This window comes from Martes martes (genome assembly GCF_963455335.1).
Source record: "Martes martes genome assembly, chromosome: 2".
NCBI classification, from domain to species: Eukaryota; Metazoa; Chordata; class Mammalia; order Carnivora; family Mustelidae; genus Martes; species Martes martes.
The window spans coordinates 58956067-58971559 of NC_137889.1; the positions used below are offsets into that span (position 1 = coordinate 58956067).

Consider the following 15493-nt stretch of genomic DNA (forward strand, 5'->3'; position numbering starts at 1 on the left):
TGGCCATATTAATTTTCTACTTGAAAGAACACAAATAGAATACTGCTTATGACGAAGGTACTAGGGGGAGCTTGGGGAATAGCTGTTCGTCTTGATGCATAGTAATTAGCCTGGCAAACAGAAACAGTAACATGACTGGATCTGATACCTAGCCAAAATTGCCAAAAGGGAAAAAAAAAATCATTCTGTTGGGGGTATTAAGTGGCTTTTTAAATAGTAGCTATCAACAGTTATATTTGCCCTTTTGGAAAGGGTATGGGCAGTATAACATCAGAGATCTCCAGTTTCCATGGTGATTATTAGTGATGGCATTTCAAATGTTGTAGTTACATTCTACAGTATAATCACTCACACTTTACACCATAAGACAGGGAAGAGAAAAAACTGCTTCATCTTAACACATTAGAAAGAATGTTCATCATCCACTTAAACATCACAGCTTTTTAAGTGGATAGAATTTGTTAATCTTAAACAGATGTATGTTGACAGAAGCTACATGAGTAAGTTGGGGAGAGATACCAAAGCACTTGGATATAATGGGGACTAATTAATTGCTTAGATATTTGGCAGTAATTAACTGCCTACACATTATTTTGTAAACTGGTTGTTCTTATCCTATTGATTTACTCATTTTTGTATGCAGAAAAAGATTATCTTCCTATTCTGAGGCAATTAATTATGCATTGAGATGTAATGTAAGTAGAGAGAAAAATCTATCTTCTTCTGCAGTTAAGGATAATCCATGTGGTGAGGACTGAGTTAGCTGTGCGGCCTAATAGGAATATCCTTCAAACACAGGGCAGCACTTTGTACTCCTCTGCCCTCTCAGTGCTGGTTCCTTGAACTTGGGGGATTTTGATGTTGATGAAGCCAAACATTTCATTTTTGCTTTAATATTCACATTTGGAGTTGATGGTTAATTTAAAAACACAGTTTACTTCCCAAGACAAATAAACATGCTTTAAAAAATAGAATGAATTATTTTTAAAAGTCTAAGAAAGTGCTTCATTTGACTCCAATAAACAAGAAAATTTGTAATTTTCTCATGTAGCTATAAAGTTAATCTTTTAAAAAAAGGATCAATCAGCTATAAAATATTCAGTATATACCCTCTAGAAACAAAATATATTAAGGTAACAAAGATAAAACCTGATTTGTTTTTAATAGAGAAAAATAGAGCACATGGAATCCTTCTGACTAGTGTTTCAAATCAGATCTACTGTGCAGTTAATCATATTGTCTAGAGACAGAATCAAAGATCATAAATCCAAGTAACAGAAAATCTGCTGGCAAGTTGAGGGGAAGTAATAATGAATCAGAATGTAATTAAAAAAAACCTCTACATAAGTGCATTACTCTTATAGTCACAGTAACCAGAATGATAAACGACCTGTCTCTCCCTTGCTCAAGCTACTAGTTACGGCAGAACAGAATATCTAGGCCACCACTGTGTACAAAAGCCTACAGACCAGAACAAGGATGGATTTACAAATCAAGGACAAGGCCAGAAAAAAAAGTATCACCAAATTGTGACTGAAGTCAATATGCATCCACAAATCATGGATAGGATAACCTACCTATGGGAAACTGTAATTTTCACCATCAAATACCCAATGTACAAGGAGATGGAACTCAAATACTAATGAAACTGAAGGGCTTCCTAACATGGTTTCAGAAAAGAATCTACTTTAGATGTAATCAGTAAAACATAATTGGTTACTCTGAGCACTACAAGAGATTAAGACACTGAAGGGTCGTGTTCTAGACTCTAGAACTGTAAAAGATAACCTACCTCCATTGTTTTTAGTAAGGAAAGAAAGGTCCATGGCGATCAAGTAAAATTATCCAAGATCACAAGGAGTGCTACAGTCAACACAGGAATGGAATCCAACCACCCCCCAAACGTCTCCTCCTATATAGCCCAACTAATGACACACTGTGAAAAAGCACAATGCACAAACACCAATGTGATCACAGAGTTTTTCATTCTAAGGATCGATTTATGGAGAACTGTCTGACTTTTTACAAAAACAAATTAAAACACACACACATGTGCTCGCATCGGCAGCACATATACTAAAATTGAAATGATACAGAGAAGATTAGCATGGCCCCTGTGCAAAGATGACACGCAAATTCGTGAAGCATTCCGTATTTTTAAACCACAGTGAGATATGACCTCACACCAGTCAGAATGGCTAAAATTAACCAGTTAGGTGTTGGTGAGGATGTGGAGAAAGGGGAACCTCCTACTCTGCTGGTGGGAATGCAAGCTGGTGCAGCCACTCTGGAAAACAGTATGGAGGTTCCTCAAAAAGTTGAAAATAGAGCTACCTTATGACCCAGCAATCACACTACTGGGTATTTACCCTAAAGATACAAATGTAGTGACCTGAGGAGGCACATGCACCCCAATGTTTATAGTAGCAATGTCCACAGTAGCCCAACTATGGAAAGAGCCTAGATGTCCATCAATGGATGAAAGGATAAAGAAGATAAAGAAGATGTGGTGTACACACACACACACACACAAACACACACACACGGAATACTATGCAGCCATCAAAAGAAATGAAATCTTGCCATTTGCAACAATATGGCTGGAACAAGAGGGTAATAAGAGAACTAGAACTGAGCAAAATAAGTCAATCAGAGAAAGACAATTACCATATGATCTCACTGATATGAGGAATTTGAGAAACAAGACAGGATCATAGGGGAAGGAAGAGAAAAATGAAACAAGATGAAATCAGAAACCAGAGAGGGAGATAAACCATACGAGACTCTTAATCTCAGGGAACAAACTGAGGGTTGCTGGGGGTCGGGGGGAGGGACAGGGTGGCTGGGTGATGGACACTGGGGATGGTATGCGCTATGGTGAGTACTGTGAATTGTGTAAGACTGATGAATCACAGACCTGTACCCCTAAAACAAATAATACTTTATATATTAATAAAATACACACACATACTCATTGTACTCAAAGCAGAAAGACCAAAGTAAAGAATGAACAAACATGGAAGGACAAAAGCAACATAAAAGATAGGTGATGATAATACGTTGAATGTGCACTGCTCAAAGTTCTGAATAATGGACATCTCAAGTATCTGATTCACAAGCTTAACTGAAACAGTAATATATTTCTAAATTAGAGCAATAAAATGCATCATACAAAGAGCAAATGTTCTTGGCTTTTTGATCAGATGTTTAGTCAAAGAGAAAGTCAAGGCCTTGTGTGCTTTCCTCAATAGAAAGCAATGGTCCAAGTTTATAGACTAGAGTGACTGGAAGTAATGCTTCCTTCCTCCCACAGAACTCTGGTTTCAAAAAGACAATCCAGGACTACAGAAACCCACTGGCCAAAAGAAATCTCCTATCCAGAAATCTAGTAGTCCTATTGTAGTGCTGATAAGCAGAAAGTTTCTTCCTTGCTATTTTCAGTAAGTCTCTTCTTATTTTTTAAAAAATCCTACAGGCAGATGATCTGAAATTGAGCTTTTAGATTATGATAAAAAGCCAGAAAAAGGACAGATGCTGATTTCCACTTAGACACCCTGCTCATAAAAAACTGTAACTGAGGCTCTAATGTGCAACTGAATAGAACCTCAGGCAGGTCAGGGGCCCTCTGTGCATGTAACATTTCTAAAAAGAAAGATATTAGGAAGGCTAATGAAATAATGTGGAGAAGTGATAGATTACCAATGTTCTTCCATTTTAAAATTGATGACGTTCCCACAGATACGAAAAAACCATGTGATTGCACAGCAGACTGTGGGAGTTTAGGCACTACCAGGGTCACGGAGAATATCCAGACCTTAATGATTTGGAAGAGAATATGAGAACCTTGCTACTCAAAGTGTGGTCTGAAGGTATCACCTCGGCAGAGGTATCTCTGAGAGCTGGTTAGAAATGCAGGTTCTCAAGCCCCATCCCGGACTGAATGAAACAGAATCTTCATTCTAACAAGATCTCCAGGTGAAGCATAAGCACATTTAAAGCCTGAGAAGTACTGTGCTGAAAACACTGACAATGTCTAGCAAAAGGGACCACTGAAATTTCAGGTGCTTTCAATCCTCCACAGATGTGTGCAGAAGGAGTCCTGAGTCAGGTGGCCCTTTCCTGGTACTGGGAAAGGTTAACTTCTGAACCACCACAGCTTAAACAGTTGAAAGGTAAACATCTCTTATTACAAGTATCAGTATCAATCAGATGAGCCTCATTAAGTCCCTCTTTAGTGAAATTAAAGATAACAGAGGAAAATATATAAAGCTAGCCATGTTGAGAAATGTTTTACTTATCTGTCTGGATAATGCCAAAAAAACCACAACCACACTAAGTGATTAAGTAAGCCTGTGTCATTATATTTTCATAATTATAATTGTTAAAACCTAGGTAAGGGTATTGATTTATTGATTAGCAGCAACTTACTGATTAAAAAACCTTTCAGAAAAGATTTAAAAGATCTTAAAAGAAAATAATCTGCCTTTAAGAGAAAATATTTTCTAATGGAAAAACAAATGCTGGAGGAAAAACAACCTATATTCTGATTGTAGCTTTCCCCCATGCAAGCTTCTTACTGGGAACAGCAATTTTTGTAAGGATATAGTACTAAAGTGTAGGAATGAAAGGGTATACATAAGGCTGTTTTTGCTCCATTCATACTAGAATTCCCTTTCCGTGCCCACTTACTCAATTACCTAGACAAAGTACGGGGAAACTTCCAAACAAGGGAAAGCTATTTCCCAGAAGCAAAGTCACTGAGGGCAATATTTAAGGAGCAAAAAACTCTACCTTTAAACATCTTGTACTGTCACCTGAGGTCCGTTTTAAGTTTCTGAACAAAAATATTGATAATGGCCACACTGGTTTACTTTTTCTTGGATCCTTATCACCAAATTTCATCTTCCCAGACAGAGTAACTGCGCACAAAGCACAAGAGAGGAAATGACCATGACAACTAGTGGGATAGACAGATGACTGGTGTGACAGACAGCAACGAAGGCAGGATCCAGATTACTGGTCTTGCCACTCAGAGATGGAGTGCTTCTGAAACTATGCCACCAAACTGTTTGCAGTTCTGTGTTTGACACAAGTCTTTCACTATTATACTCTGCCCAATTGTGAATAATCATAAATGGGGGCAAGAGAGGCCTGAGATCATTTTAATTGTGATACCAAGTTAAAAACGTGAATGAATCATGAACTCTGTCTTCCTCCAGTTACCTGATATAACAGCTATTTTCCCAGATCCATGTTCTTCTCTAGCTATTCTTTCTGCCTCCTCCATCAGCAGCATGCCAAATCCCTGCAAAGAGCAAAAGAGGGGTTAGGGGATTAAGAAGGAAGGAAGTCATTATGAGGATACGTAAAACAAAAAGGGTAATATTCAGTAGTTGCTAAAATCTGCTAAAATAAGAGTGACCAAAAAAAAATTATGGGGATAAGAAAACAGAAACCATTCAATTATACCAAAAATACACTATAGCAGACTAGTAAAAAAGGCAATAATTTTGCAACAAAAGCCATCAAAAGGTAATCTGTGGATGATGTAATCTCATCACAGGCTGGTGGCAATTGCCTCTCAAACTTCTGTCTCTTTTTAAATAAGCTCTAGGCAATCTCCAGGTGATGAAGTCTGGGGCATCTAATCTTTTATCTATTAGTCACCCCTCCAATTTCTAAAAGGTTTTGAAACCAGGCAATATTCTTAAATCACCAAGTCTGGGGTTTACACCATATCCACCATTAGTGGTTTTAAGCTATTTTGTGGAAATTTGAAAAAGTGAGTTATTTATTTAGGTTGTTCGTGGGGAGTGGAATAGCATTCCACGATATATCAGATACAGCTTGCATCTATGAAGAGCTTTAATATTTCACAAGTGCTTTTACATTATCATCTGCTTTGATTTCATAATACATAGTTGAACCATAAGAAATTGCTGGTATTAAACCATTTCTGACTTTCAAAAATAGAAATTTCATATGGTTTAATCTAATACTATATCCTACTTGACTGACTCTCAAATTTGTCACTCACCCCTTCCCTCTCACACCCAAAAGGGTACAAGTCAGAGAGAAAACATCCCTGAACATAAAATATTAGTTCCTTCATTTCTGTATTTGCCTTTCCCCTTCCTCTTCCCTCTCTCACTGTCTCTCCTCCAGCCCCTCCCGCTACCCACTCTTTTTCACTTTTCCTCCCTTGGGCAATTTCTTTCTCCTTCCTTTGTTCCTTCTTCTCCTTCCTTCCTAATCTATTTTTGAGAGAGAGAGTGTGTGCGTGTTCCCCAGAGAGGGAGCAGGGTAAGGGAGTGGGGTAGGGGGAGGGTCTGAGGAGGAGAGAGAATCTCACAAAGCTCCAAGATCAGCATAGAGCCCAATGCTGGGCTTGATCTCATGACTCTGAGATCATGACCTGAACCAAAATCAAGAGTCGGATGCTTAACTGACTGAGCCACCCAGGTGCCCCTGTGCAATTTCTTAATTATAGTCAAAGAGAAATGGAATACAGGATACCTGATGCTGAAATTTAGTAGGATCTCGACTGCTCACAGGGACGACACTTCCATACACATGCAGCTCTCGAACTATGGAAACACCTCCAACCAATTCAAAACGGAACGTTTCTTCTGAACACTTTCGTAATCGCAGGAGGCCAATCAATATGTCTTGATCTGGGTCTTCATATGATAAGAATGTTTCCCAGCCACCATTTGCAACATAGTCTCTCCTTACCAATTCAACCTGTTTAATAAAAACAACTTTTAAGTTAGACAAAAAACAAACATACTCTTAATCAGAGAACAGAATTCATTTTTATAAGTGTTTACTTATTTAGGCTAATATACCCAATTAAGGATAAAGAATGAATAATCATGAATTATGTTCCTTCTTACTTGTCTACTCTCACATATCAATGATTAAGTAAGAGTTCATGCCTTGTTCATGGAATATTATAAAAGGAAAACGTATTTGAACTTCATTAACCTTGAAATTCCTGCAGAAATCTGGCTCAGTAAAGGCTTCTATGTATTTATATCTTTTGATTCTCCAAGACGAGTCTCTAAGGTAAAATTATGTATTATATCCCATGTGTAGATCTTGGGAGCACCACTGAGCCCCGTAACAGGTGGCTCAACAGTTTCATTTCCTAGCCTTTATCTCTTCCATGAAAACCTGCTTTTGGGGGAAAAATGTGTTATTGGTCACTTGTTTCTTGATGGGATTTTAAGAAAGTATGGCATCCCTTTAAAGGGATAAGCCCTTTAAAATATTATACCTAGTTAGTGATAAGATTAAAACATCAAAGAAATTCAAGCACTGGAAAGTAGCTTTTGGGGGAAGCTCTTGTTGTAGCAATCTACATAGGCTTTTGACTCTTCAACTCATTGTTCAAGTGCCCCTTGAATTTTGCATTTACATAAGCAAATATGTAACAGTATGCACAGAAAAACCTACATATGTGGACAAGGTCACAACCAGACACATTCCAAAAATGGGTGGATTATAACTGTAGTGAGGTGAACAATTCAGAATACTGGTTATGTTTCTTCTCAAACTTAATGTTTGCTAACTAACTGGATTGCAAAGGAATGTGGAAAAATGATTAACTTTGTTTGGGTCGACTTCTCCCCTCAAGAGGTCCAAATGTTAAAAATATCAATGCAGGTATCATCTAGTCTTTCTCAAATGGGGTTCTACAAGACAGTTAACTCTAACAGGAAATATGGCACATAGCTAGGCATTATAGGTATATAGGAGAGAAGTTAACTCATTATAAACAATGAATATTTTTGGGCATTAGGCTTAAGTTTTGTGGAACCCCTGTTGATAAAGGCCTATCTATTCATTTGATTACCACCAACAGAGTAGAATTTAATAGCTGTACACATAGAAATAAACATCTCATTTAGCTCTTCCTGAAGGTAGCCACTAGCTGCATGTGGCTATTTATATTTGAATTAAAACAAATAAAATTAAAAAACTCAGTTCCTCAGCTGTACTAGTCACATGTCACATGTGACTGGTGGCTGACACCATACTGGATGGTGCAAATTACAGAACATTTTCAACCTTGCAGAAAGTTCTGGTGGGTTGTGCTGATCCAGAATGAAGCTCAGGCTTGTATTTCCTAGCCTGGCTCTTCTACAATTCACCCACCCTCATATTTGCCTCTCCCATCTTGTCATCTCTATCTGATCCTCAATTACTTTCCTTAGTTTACTTATTAACTTCTAGGGAATAGTCCTGTTGGTTAGAAAGTGTGGATCTGGGCTTGCCAAAGATTTATGATCAGGACCCACTCTCTCTATAAAATGAAGAAACTAACCTGGTATGGCCGTACTTTGTGATGAATTTCTTGGATTCCAACCTCTCTGGTTCTTACATCTCGACACTGCCCAAAAAAAAAAAAAAAAAAAGGTGGAGGAGATGAGCAAGTATAGAACTGGTAACCAACTCAATTTTTTTTTTTTTAATTTATTTATTTGACAGACAGAGAGCACAAGTAGGCAGAGAGGCAGGCAAAGACAGAGAGGGGGAAGCAGGCTCTCCGCTGAAGCAGAGAGCCTGATGCGGGACTCGATCCCAGGACCCTAGGATCATGACCTGAGCCGAAGATAGGGGCTTTTACCCACTGAGCCACCCGGGCGCCCCAACTAACTCAATTTTTATTCACACCTTTCCATCAAATCCTGGGCTCAAAATTAAGTTTGGACACAATTTACAAAGAGATTAAAAAGAACTGAATTTCAAAATAAAACAACCTTTACTAAGTCTGAGGATAGGGGGAAACAGTAGTGCTTTAAAAACAAGCTTAGAATTCTGAGAGCAATATGTAATACTCAAAGTAAATAATGTATGTTCTAAAATCTGACAACAGTTTTACCTAGGGGATATAACTATACCTGAAAGTATAATCCAAAACTACGTATGTAGAAGAAGAAGAAGAAAATTCCTCATTTTTTAAAACCTTCACCATTTTATGGCAGTTAATATTTCTAGCATCACCATGTTTGTATCATTTTACAAATGTCAAAAAGAAGGATGCTGGAAGATTGCTGTGTTTTGTTTTTGTTTTTTGCACTGTGGAAGAAAGGTTGGGAGAAAGGAAGGGGGGGAAAAGGAAGAAAAGAAGGAAACCAGAGCTCTTTATTATACAGTCCGAAACATAGTCATGAGAGCATCACTAGGAGGCACAGAGCTGCCTGCACATGATACACGTGCAATGCCTGGTCTCTGCAAGGCCAAGCTCATGTGATGCAACTCTCACTTTTATTCCACAACCCAGTGTGTACACTACATAGCCTGACATTTATAATTACAAAATCCTTACAGTATTGCATTATATGTAACATAGTATTTTTCCCCTTCAGAATAAGTTAAAAAAATTATTGTCAGGACTTTAACACTTTTTCTTTTCCTTTTTTTTTTTTTTTTAAAGATTTTATTTATTTATTTGAAAGACAGAGATCACAAGTAGTCGGAGAGGCAGGCAGGGAGAGAGGAGGAAGCAGGCTCCCCGCTGAGCAGAAAGCCTGATGCAGGGCTCGATCCCAGGACCCTGGGATCATGACCTGAGCTGAAGGCAGAGGCTTTAACCCATTGAGCCACCCAGGCGCCCCGAGGATTCTAACATTTTCTACCAGTGAGAAAAGATCATCCTAGGAAACGTGATGATGTCATGCAAGCTATATTATTAAAATAGCATATTTATGAAGTACTGTTATATACATACAGAATTCCATGAGAAAAATAAGATCTCATTATTCAGTTCTGTAAAAGCAAACCTATTTCCATGTCCCAGGAACTAGCCCCAGATAATAATGCTTTGTTAATGTGGTTTCTATGAACTCAAAAATTGTATAGCAAACAAGGATCAAAAGTCTCTGTAATTACAAATCTATTAAATTTAGATGTTGTCTTTTAACTATAGCAGATCTATATAGTAGTTTGCATGTGAACACACCATAGTTACTTGCTCTTAATGAACACCTGTATTCCTCCAGGAGGGGGGCTATGAGATAATGCTTTTGGAGGGGGAAGGGGCAGAGGGAAAGAGTGAGAGAGAATCCCAAGCAGGCTCCATGCCCAACGTACAAGTCTGGTGTGGGACCCAATCCCAAAACCCTGAGATCACAGGCCAAGCCAAAATCAAGAATCAGAAGCCTAACTTACTGAGCCACCCAGCTGCCCAGAGAAAGCTTTTTAAAAAGCAGAGACTGGTGTGTACTTATTTTCTGGTAAAGACATTGCCTATGTGAACTAGGTGTCTTTGGGCTTTCACTGAATTTTAGTCTTTCCAGTTTAAGAGAGGCTATTAGGGTTTAAAAGGGATACTAGGTTATAGATGATAGCTAGATGATGAGATTATCAGCCTAAACAGGCCAGGTCAGTCACTTTGGCTGTGGTATTCTCAGAGGGAAGAGGGGTTGGAAGAAGGACAGCTGGAAACTGGGAAGCAGAACAGGCGTACAGTTTCGTTTGGTACTATTAATTACTATAGATAATAAATTTTCCCTTTTTCTAGAAAAAAAAATTTTTTTTTTTTAAAGAATAAGCCAATCATGTTCACAAATTCTTCTTTGGACAAACAATGGACTAAAAGAATAAAATGTCTTGGGCAAGTCCACAAACATGATATGCAGTCCTTAAAACAGTATCTCTCAAAGTGTGGTCCATGTCTGGATTGTGCATGAAAACATCCCATGGCTCTATCCCAGACCTGGTGAATCCAAATGCTGAAAGCAGAGCCCAGGAATTAATGCTCACCCCTTGACCCCACTCCTGGCTTTTTTCCTTTAGCAGATCTATTAAGGAGTTTCTAGGGGACTGTGAATTTATATCATAATCATCTTATTGTATTTAAGAGTCATCTGCAGAGACCGTCACAGATTCCTGGGCTCTTTAGTACTTCCAGGATCAGAAGAAAGATGCTTAGTAAATATCTGCAGAAGAAGTAAGTATCTGAACAGACACAGGGTTGGAGTGGGGAAAGGGACACTGGAATATGTGGGCAACAACACTGTTTGGTAATCATTTTACACACGTAATCCTTATTTCTTCAAATGTACACGCATACTGTCTACCACCGCTAGTCAAGAATTGAACACCCAATACTCTAAAAGAAAGAAAAAAAGAAATATTTCAAAATTTAAAAAGGAGAGTTGAGCACACATAGTTGGCATCTGAGTAGGTGAAAAAGCAACCCTTAAATAAGCAAACCTGCCCTCTTTTAGAAGAAAGCAGATGGGTGTAAGGGACAAGATGCAGCCTTCGTAACCACTAGTTTCAACTTCATGTTACAGAGTACAATACCTTCAGTATGTGAAACTTTTTGACCAAACTTGTGAGTCTGTAAGTATGTATCAAAGTGTTTTGCGTTTCAGATTACTTTGATCTCAACAGCTCTGGTCAAACTCTTACCTGTATTCCAAGGTCTTTCATTCTTGCAAAGGCCAGCTCTCTCAAATTACCATGCTCTACTCCTGAACTGACTAAGGGCATTGGAATATCTCTGCAAAAGAAAGACGCCAGCTGTTGTAAAATACAAATCATTCTCTACAGCAGTAAGGCAGGGATATTTTAAAAAGGAAACAAACAAAAACCTACAAAGCAGATCAGAAAAGCAGAATTATTCTAAACAGGAAGCAAGGTTCAGGGCTTCTCTGTTTGTTTTCCCATCCATGAAATCACGATTTTCACCTACCACTCAGGGTTTTTGTGAAGAAACACCCAATGAAAATCACTTTATAAGATTACAAAGTATAAAATAAATGTCTGATAGCCATCAGTAATGATTTTTGGCTGAAGAGATAAATTTGCACTAAGCAAAACAAAAATACAACTGTCTTTTTAAGTAAAATCCAATTTCTTTAAAGAGGAGAAATAGCAATTATTAATGCACTTCTTTATTAATAGCTTAAAAACACTTGCCCATACAGTTACTGAATGTCAAGTAACCAGGAAGCTCAAAAGCCTAGCTCAGCCAACAATTGGACTCAAAGAATACTCCCCCTCGTCTCCCTGTTTCCTAGAAATCTAAATTAGAAGTGACTCTGCATTAGAAGATTAACAGCTTGCCTAAAGATAAGAGGAGATAAATTTTATTTCCTGGCATCAATACAGCATAAAGTGCAAGGCATAAAGGAGATTTCAATCAAAAGCTGAAGTTATGAGCTCTATTTTAGTAGCCTCAACATCCTCTTCTAGACAAAAATCAGCATCTGACGATAAAAGTTAAAAAAAAAATCTGAAGAATATGCTTAGCACATCTACTTCCTATTCAAAGGCAAGTCCTCAATTTGTTTTGTCTAATATTTGGTTCATTAGAAGAAAGATTTGAAGAATATATTTTTTCTTCTCATTTGCTTTTGAATCAACTTGAGTTTTTTTCTTCTCTTTTTACTTATCCCTCCAAATGTTAAATATACACAATTAGCTAATTCACCTATTTGATTCTAATAAGATATTTCTCACTCACTCAAAAATATCAACAGCCAATCAATTATCATTAAAAGCTATACACAGTAAATCTATTAGGCTCTAGAAGCCAGTAGAGTTTCCATGAGACATAACATAAAGCAACGATAAGCCAAAATTCTTTAAGACAATGACACATCAGTGAGTTCAGAGTAAGAGTGATATTAAAGAATATATTTTAGAGGGATTAGTTAATATATACAGTTTACTTACAGTTCTTAGCAAAAAAAAAATGAACCTTCTATCTTTGGAACTATAATTTCTTAAAATCAAGTACATTTTAATCAGTTGCAGGGGCACCTGGGTGGTATAGCCAATTAAGTGGCCATCTCTTGGTTTCAGCTCAGGGCATGATCTCAGGGTTGAGACTGAGCCCTGCATGGGGTTCTGTGCTCAGCAAGCAGTCTGATTATGACCTTCTCTCCCTCTCCCTCTGCCCCTCCCTGTCATGTGCTCGCTCTCTCTCTCAAAAAAAAAAAAAAATTAATAATCACATACAACTAAATGAAGGTTACTGAAGCAAAACAACAACAACAACAACAAAAAAAACCAAAACGATTTCGGCCAGAAATGTGCAAATATACTGTTTTAAATATTTTACTGTTTCATATTATATAAGCCAAAGATCAAGTCTTCTAAATGTCCTTTTTTACCCTGAAACATTTTTTTTTTAAAAGATTTTATTTATTAGAGAGAGAGAGAGAGAGCACAGGCAGACAGAGTGGCAGGCAGAGGCAGAGGGCGAAGCAGGCTCCCTGCCGAGCAAGGGGCCCGATGTGGGACTCGATCCCAGTACGCTGGGATCATGACCTGAGCCGAAGGCAGCCGCTTAACCAACTGAGCCACCCAGGCGTCCCTACCCTGAAACATTTTTTAAGATTTTATTTATTTGAGCATGCACACGCATATGCACATGCACAAGCCGGGGGAGGGGCAGAGGGAAAGGGAGCAGATTCCCCACTCAGTGAAGAGCCTGATGTGGGGCTCTGGGGCTCGAACTCAGAACCCTGAGATCATGACCTGAGCTGAAGTCAGATGCTTAACCAACTGAGCCACCCAGGCGCCCCATTTACCCTGAAACATTTAATAAACAACATACAAATACATGTACTTCCACGTCTTACAGGTAAAATTTAAAATCTTGTTATAAATGACATTTATCTGATAAAATCACTGGCAATCACTATTAGTACTCATTGAATGGCAGATACATTTGATTCTTGTTATTCACTAGGCATAAATTCTATGAAGGTGCCATGAGCACTGTATTCGCAATTACTCAAACACTGTTCCTACAGAAAACACAGGGTTAGGTTTCTGTGAGCCTCAGTTACATTTTTCTTCAACTGATCGATACATAACCCTCTTTTATTTTATTTCTATGTAAAGATACTTTATTTAACATATATCTGATTCATTAACCTAACACTTGTGGCTAGCAGCAGTATAATTCATGCCTTAACGAAGCTCATCTAATATTTATTTTCTTCAGAAGGTTTATTACAGCTTGTGCTTAGGAATGCTAGACAGCAATTCAGCACTTGCTTGGGGCCCTTTTAAACTGCAAAAATCAATACAAAGCACAAAAATGTGAAAAATGGATTATTTAGTAAGATTGTGAAAAGGACACCTGTTTACACAGTATCAGAACAGTATCTTGTTCCTCAACAACCCTCCAAACACTAGTCTAACATGCACCAATGACTCCTGTTTCACCATCCCTATTATGACTGTCAAACTGGTGATTATCTATCATCCCTTCTACATTTATTAGTTGGGCTTGTATTGCAAGGACGAGCTTTCTTTTCTCCATTTATTTATTCATTTATGAACTCATGGATTCCTTTTTTATTCAAAGAGTTGTAACCTGATGCTAATGTTATTTATTTTGTTGCTTAAATTAGATTTGGCCTCTGGGTATGTATTCAGGCTGGTTTCTGGTCATTTTGACATGCTCACCTTCTTTGAATACTTCCTTACTTTCTGGAACAACAATATGTTCCAGGTTTATTTTGTATGTTTGCTGCTCCAACCCTGAAATTGGCCAATGTTCCAAGCAGCACTGATTCCTTTTAGTGGAGAATGGTATTTAGAAATCAAGATCTGAGCATTCACTGTGCTCATTACTACTGAGGTATCATTGCCTCCAGACTCAGTGTAAATAACCAAGAAATTTATGTATATACGTACATACTTGTATGTGCATATAGGCGTTCATATATGCATATACATAAATGTACATTTATAACTATTTCTATATGTAAATTTAAAAAATCCATGAGTTCATACTGATAATTACAATTCTAGTCCAGTGTTCAACTTTCCACCTTTCAAATCAGACGAGAAATCTGGCTCTCTTATCTTCAGTATATTGACTTATTTGCTAAGTCAAATAGTTTATCTGCTAATCTCCTAACTGCTCAAGCTGCCACCACTGCACTTTCTACCCTTACTCTCCATTTCTTCAGATGACAGATATGCTGTGGTAAATGCCTCCATGCTCCATGGCATTGCCTCCATAGGTGATGGGATGGAGAGATGGGAAGGGAAAGAAAGATGAGCTCTCTACAAATATTTTAGTAATGAACCAGTACTTTTAAAAGACACTAAAATTTTCAAAGGAAGTAAACTCTCTAAGGGATTGGTTTTATCATATAGTGTCGTTAAGCAGAATTATATGACAGAAATAATTACCAAGAGAGCTGACTAATAATTTGTGGGGCCTAGTACGATGACAATAGCCTCTTATTAAGAAATTATTAATAATTTCAAGATGGTGAAAGCAAAGCATCAAGCCAAGTTCAAGGAGCTATGAGACTACACAGCTTACATGTCCCAGAAGCTAGCTCTGATTACCATGAAGCATAAGCCAGAGAGGACCTAGTAATATAGAGCTTTTTAATGATGTGAACAATTCATAAATATCCTTAAATTTATGTCTATCAATATAAAAATGCAACATTTTTCTTTTTAAAGATTTTATTTAGAGGTGCCTGGGTGGCTCAGTGGGCTA

The 15493-nt window shown here is 37.8% G+C and overlaps 1 protein-coding gene across 1 annotated transcript in view; it reads right to left on the reverse strand.

Moving 5' to 3' along the window:
• The window catches only part of ELP3 (elongator acetyltransferase complex subunit 3), a 96450-nt gene that overhangs the window by 22186 nt on the left and 58771 nt on the right, over positions 1 to 15493 (reverse strand). The window contains exons 11-14 of the mRNA XM_080796813.1: positions 11425 to 11515; positions 8330 to 8395; positions 6517 to 6744; positions 5224 to 5305 (exon numbers count right to left, since the gene is read on the reverse strand). Coding sequence (XP_080652939.1) covers positions 5224 to 5305; positions 6517 to 6744; positions 8330 to 8395; positions 11425 to 11515 — 467 coding nt within the window. The remainder of the gene's footprint in view (positions 1 to 5223; positions 5306 to 6516; positions 6745 to 8329; positions 8396 to 11424; positions 11516 to 15493) is intronic.